This window comes from Suncus etruscus, chromosome 15 (genome assembly GCF_024139225.1).
Source record: "Suncus etruscus isolate mSunEtr1 chromosome 15, mSunEtr1.pri.cur, whole genome shotgun sequence".
Taxonomy (NCBI): domain Eukaryota; kingdom Metazoa; phylum Chordata; class Mammalia; order Eulipotyphla; family Soricidae; genus Suncus; species Suncus etruscus.
In genome coordinates this window covers 64,221,525-64,227,541 of record NC_064862.1, presented here as the reverse complement: position 1 = coordinate 64,227,541, position 6,017 = coordinate 64,221,525, and the positions used below count along the sequence as shown (strand labels likewise).

Below are 6,017 nucleotides of genomic sequence, written 5' to 3'. Positions count from 1 at the left end.
AGATTCTAATCAGTCATTGTCCGGGAAAACCTTGAGAGTCCAGAAAGGAAGGCAGGAGTTCCTAGAAGTTGGGGTTCTTTGGGGAGACACCTATAATGACTTGCTGCCAGCCAAGGCCCATGGGGACTGCAGACAACATGGTGTTCACAGGGACGGAGCACGTGGGCTGGTGACTTTCTGGCTGCCTTTCTGATGGAGTTTGGGTGAGGGCAGTGATTGGCTGGACAGAGCCTAAAGCTCCAGATTTGCTAAGGCAAACTGATGATAGATAGCTGGGAGGACAGGCCTCTTCGCCCTCTGAGTGTTCCGTACCGACTTTCCCCTTTCCTTTACTATTGGTGATTCTGAATCCCATTGCGTTTTTGGATGGTTAAGTAATCAGGCTGAAGACTGCGTGGCTCTGTCTGCCTTTTCTGGCTTCCTATAGCCACAGAGCTCAACGTGAGTATGGCCCCAAGGGCTTTTTCCCATGGGGTTGAAATAAGACATTTTTCATGAGCTCAGGAAAGCAGCCCCAGTCTTTATTGGGTCCAGGCCTCTGCGACCAGCCTGAAGAGCTCTGGACACCACTGTCTATGCTAATTCTGGGTTCTAGTCCTGACTGCATGGCCACTATAGCAAGTTGACAAGATGAAAGGTTTAAAATAGTCACTAGATCAGAAGAAAGGCTTGGACAAGTTAAGTAAAGCCTGTCTTTAAGATGTAAGTATTAATAGGAGGGATGATGTAATAATGAGGGTTACAACTCAACCAAGTCATTGACAGTGGAAAGAACTAAGAGAAAACACTTCTTGAATCTTGTCACTAGTCTATTTGTGGAAGCAAGTCAGATATTACATTTAATTCTGCAAACTTAGAGCCTATCATACTCATGTGTACTTAGTCTTCCTGTAACTGTCTTAATCTGTGAAGGGGCAGCTCTGAAACTGTACTATCTAACCATAGGTGTTAGCTGTTCTCAGCTAAGTGGTCAATGTCCAGGTAGGTAGATTGTTCTTTATTTGGAATTGTACATTTATCTACATTCCATTCTCCTAGTATGATAACAACATCAATGAACACTTTCTATACTTTAGAATCTGACATTATATGCTCTGCTTTTCAATTAAGAAAATGGTAAGTGAACTTCCAGCACTATGTTGAATAGGAATGCTGAGAGAGGGCAGCTTTGTCTTGTATCAGATTTTAGAAGAAAAGCTTTTAGTTTATCTTCATTGAGAATAATATTTGCCATTGGCTTGTGGTAGATAGCCTTAACTATATTGAGCAAAGTTCCTTCCATTTCCATCTTTATGAGTGTTTGTGTTGGATATTATCCAATGCTTTCTTGCTTCTATTGATAAGATTATATGGTTTTTCTTTTTTTGACATGGTATATTATGTTGATCTATGCTAAACCATCCTTGCATTCCTGGAATGAAACTTACTTGGTAGTGGTTTATGACGACCTTGATGAGGTGTTGAATTCTGTTTGCCAGGATTTTGCTGAGGATCTTTTCATTTGTGTTTATCAGGGATATTGGTCTGTAGTTTTCTTTCTTTCTTTCTTTCTTTTTTCCTCAGCATCTCTGTCACCATGGCATTTAAGTAAAGTAATTTTTAAAAATATGCATTCTTGGCCGCGACCTGTGAGTGCTGAGCCCGTGACATGGCTGTGCAGAGGACGACTGTGTCCAGGGCAGGGGGGAGCCAAAAGGCGCGGACCGGTCTGAGTAAAACTGTCTGAAGTGGTGTCACGGGCCCATGAAGGACGAGCTCGGCGACTAGGAGCGGCGACAGCCTTTCCTCTGGGCTCCCCGCCCTGCAGGACCTCGTTCGGGGCCTTTCGCCTGGGGACCAGCAGCGGCTTCCGCGCCGAGTCCGTCTGAAAGGGTCGGCTGGGCGACGCACGCGCTCCGGAGGCCGAGAGGCTCCAGGCGAGCGGTTCCGGGCGAACACGAAAGACGGCACACAGGGTTCCGCCCTGCGGCCGCTGGGGGCGCCTGAGACCCAAGGCGCAGGCGCGCGTCCAGGCGCCGGCCAATGAGCTTCCGCGGGAGTCTCGCGCGCTCGGCTTGGCCCCGCCTCTGTCCCGCCTCGCGCCGCACGTAGCAGCCGTTGCCGCGAGAGGCGGTTCCCAGGGGCGCGGAGTGACGGTGGCGCTGAGCTCGGCGCTCCTGGGCCTCGGTGCACGAGGTGCGCAGGCTGTTGGGCAACATGGCGGACTTAGAAGTTTCTGCCGTGCCCAAGAAGCACAAGAAGAAAAAAGAGCGCAAGTCCTTGCCCGAGGGAGAAGTCGCTGAAATACAGCTTGCTGAAGACTTTTTTTATCAAACCCGAATCCAAAGTGGCTCAGTTGGACACATCTCACTGGCCTCTGTTGCTCAAGAACTTCGATAGGCTGAATATAAGGACAGCGCACTATACTCCTCTTCCTTGTGGTTCAAATCCACTAAAAAGGGAGATTGGGGACTACATTAGAACAGGTTTCATTAATCTCGATAAGCCCTCCAACCCCTCTTCCCATGAGGCGGTAGCCTGGATTCGACGGATACTTCGGGTAGAGAAGACGGGGCACAGCGGTACTCTGGACCCCAAGGTGACTGGCTGTTTGATCGTCTGCATAGAGCGAGCCACCCGTTTAGTGAAGTCACAGCAGAGTGCAGGCAAAGAGTATGTGGGGATTGTCCGCCTGCACAATGCTATTGAAGGGGGAAGCCAGCTTTCTAGGGTTCTGGAAACTCTGACGGGCGCCTTATTCCAGCGCCCCCCACTGATAGCTGCAGTCAAGAGGCAGCTCCGGGTCCGCACCATCTATGAGAGCAAGATGATCGAGTACGACCCCGAGAGGAGACTAGGGATCTTTTGGGTGAGCTGTGAGGCCGGCACCTACATTCGCACACTGTGTGTTCACCTGGGGTTGTTGCTGGGCGTTGGTGGTCAAATGCAGGAACTCAGGAGGGTCCGCTCTGGAGTCATGAGTGAAAAGGACCACATGGTGACGATGCATGATGTGCTGGACGCACAGTGGCAGTATGACAACCACAAGGACGAGAGCTACCTGCGGCGAGTCATTTTCCCCTTGGAGAAGCTGCTAGCGTCGCACAAGCGGCTGGTCATGAAGGACAGCGCCGTCAATGCCATCTGCTATGGGGCGAAGATCATGCTGCCGGGTGTGCTCTGCTACGAGGATGATATCGAGGTGAACCAGGAGATCGTGGTCATCACCACCAAGGGAGAGGCCATCTGCATCGCCATCGCACTCATGACCACGGTGGTGATATCTACCTGTGACCATGGCATCGTGGCCAAGATCAAGCGAGTGATCATGGAGAGAGATACATACCCTCGAAAGTGGGGCTTAGGGCCAAAGGCGAGCCAGAAGAAGCTTCTGGTAAAGAAGGGGCTCTTGGACAAGCACAGCAAGCCCACTGAGAGCACTCCTTCGTCATGGACCCAGGGCTACACGGATTACAGCCACTCTGTGCAGAGCAAGGAAGCGTCTGGAGTGGTGGCCACTGCCCCAGTGATTGCTGATGAAGGAAAGACCCAGAAGCGGAAGCGTGAGAGTGAGAATGATGGATCCCCAGTGTCTCCCCAGATGGTTAAGAAAGAAAAGAAAAAGAAGGCCAAGGAAGCTATGGAGACTGCGGAACAACCAGGAGATTGGGACAGTGTTGGGGTGAAGAAGAAGAAGAAGAAGAAAATCAAAGAAGTGATTTCTGAGTAGCGAAGCCAGCTCGGGTCAGAGCGCTGGGCCTCGGATGCCGAGAGAAGAGACCACAGCCTTACTGAGAACAGTTCCTTTGGCAGTTTGGGGGACAGTGTGATCACTCTGAGCACTGTGCTGCTGCCTATCTGGTCTGCCATGGCCAGCCCACCCTGTTCTGGTGGAGAGGCACCCTGTGCACACACACACACCCCTCCCCAGTTTCGATTGAAAGTTTGTAAAAATGAGAGGGCAAGTGAGATGGAGTGGAGCCCTTGGTAACCCAAAGAGTTGAACTGGATTCTGCTCCTGGTTGGGGTGCAGGAGGTGTCTGTTCTCTAGCATTTCATGAGGAATATAAGCCACATGTCACTCCATCTTCCTTTCAGGTCTGGATCTGGTGAGAATTTGGGGTCTGGTCTGCTTTTTCCAGGTCCCTCTGACTTAACACCGCAGTGCACCTGCCTCTGTGGGGCTGTTGGTGTCACCTCCCCAAATCCAGTCTGAAAGAAAGAAACTGTAACTGGGAGAAGAATTGTCATTTTTACTTAATAAAGTTAACTACAGTTTTTTTTTAATATAAATTCTTACTTCAAAAACATTTTATTCTATTTTGTTCTTAATGAAAGATTCTCATACCTTGGGGCAGAGGGTGGGCAAAAAGGAAGCCGCAGAGCATCTGGATAAAGTGTTTTCAAGGAAATTGGCTTGTCATTGGTTGACCCCCGGTGCTATTCTAGTGAAGGACTCTGGGTTTATATTCACAGAAATGGTCTTGACAGGTAGTGATGGTCTCTTCTCTCAGGTGACCTCCAGGCATTAGGTCACCATTAGGTGACCTGTTTGTTTCTCTCTCGATGGTAGATGATATGGTGCCTAGTGATCGACCTATGTTACTGGATTTTACCTTTTGCTTCACTGCTTTTATTTGCCATGTCTACTTACCTTCATTTTCGTAATAGAACAACCATCCTGAAGCAGCACCAACACTTCAACAGGAGCCCATTAACAAGCCATACTCCATGGACCATGGCTCAACCAATATCAACTCTAGGCTGTCTCATTCATCACATTTCAAGGTTTCTCAGGAACCACAACTTCCTACTATTTATGAGTATTATGGTAAGTACTAGTGCACAGTCTTCTAACAAATATGGCAAGAGCTGGAAAGCATTTACTGGTGATGAGATTATAAAATATCTCACCTGTCTTTGGATGTTCTTTGGTGATGATGTTTTAACACCTCACTTAGCTGGATAACAGATAACTCCTGATGACCAGGAGTGGGGTGTTACATAAGCGAAAATATTCTACTAGGTAGGGGCCAGAGCGATAGCGCAGTGTTAGGGTGTTTTCCGTGCAAGTAGCAGACCCAGGATGGACCTCGGTTTGACCTCCAGTGTCCCAAATGGTCCCCCACGTCAGGAGTGATTTATGAGCACATAGTCAGGAGTAGCCCCTGAGTGTCACCCGGTGTGGCCCAACCCCTCCCCCAAAGAAATCTATGAGATGAATGAGCAAAGACCAAGGTACAGATTTTGTCAGGGTTGAAGCCCAAACAAACTCAAGGACTTCAGGTATCCTTTATAGTAGGAAGAAATTTAAATGTTAAGGAATCCTGATGATGTGTTATTAGCTAAAAAGAGAGGGCTAGAGGAGAGTGTACATTGAGTGGGGCACTTGGTTTGTATGCAATCACCCCAGATTTGATTCCTGATAACTCATTTGCTTCCTCAAGAGCCGTCAGAGGTGATCCCTGAGCACAGAGCCATAAATAAGTCCTGAGAACCACAGGGTTTATTCTCCCAAATTAAAAGAATCAGGAAGAAAGAGATCAATCTACTAGGAAAAATAGAAGTTTGTGGAAAAGAAGAGAAGAGATGCAGGTTCTTTTTTTTTTTTTACTCTGAACCACAAGTACTTCATCCTAGCTGCAGCTTCAGCAAGGAGACAAGTATGTGATCAGTTCATTAGTAAATGTTTTGCTGTTATATGCACGAATATATCTTTGGAATATCAAGCCCTTATTTCTTTAAAGAGAATTTGTAGGATTCTAAGATCCTATTTTCATTCATTAGCTGCAAGTTAGGGGAGGTAGTTTGGCTCCTGAAGGAGTTTCTTTTTTTTTTTTTTGGTTTTTGGGCCACACCTGGCGGTGCTCAGGGGTTACTCCTGGTTCTCTGCTCAGAAATAGCTCCTGGAAGGCACAGGGGACCATATGGGACACCTGGATTCGAACCAACCACCTTTGGTCCTGGATCGGCTGCTTGCAAGGCAAACGCCGCTGTGCTATCTCTCCGGGCCCAGGAGTTTCATACTGTCTGTGACT

At 48.2% G+C, this 6,017-nt stretch overlaps 1 protein-coding gene across 1 annotated transcript; it reads left to right on the top strand.

The window, feature by feature from the left end:
* The first annotated feature begins 2,092 nt into the window (after window positions 1-2,092).
* Window positions 2,093-3,901, top strand: LOC126031228 (H/ACA ribonucleoprotein complex subunit DKC1-like). Its single transcript, XM_049789519.1, is given in 2 exon segments — window positions 2,093-2,301; window positions 2,303-3,901. Coding segments are annotated over 2 exon segments (1,512 nt in total). The 5' UTR covers window positions 2,093-2,196; the 3' UTR covers window positions 3,710-3,901.
* The last annotated feature ends 2,116 nt before the right edge of the window (window positions 3,902-6,017 follow it).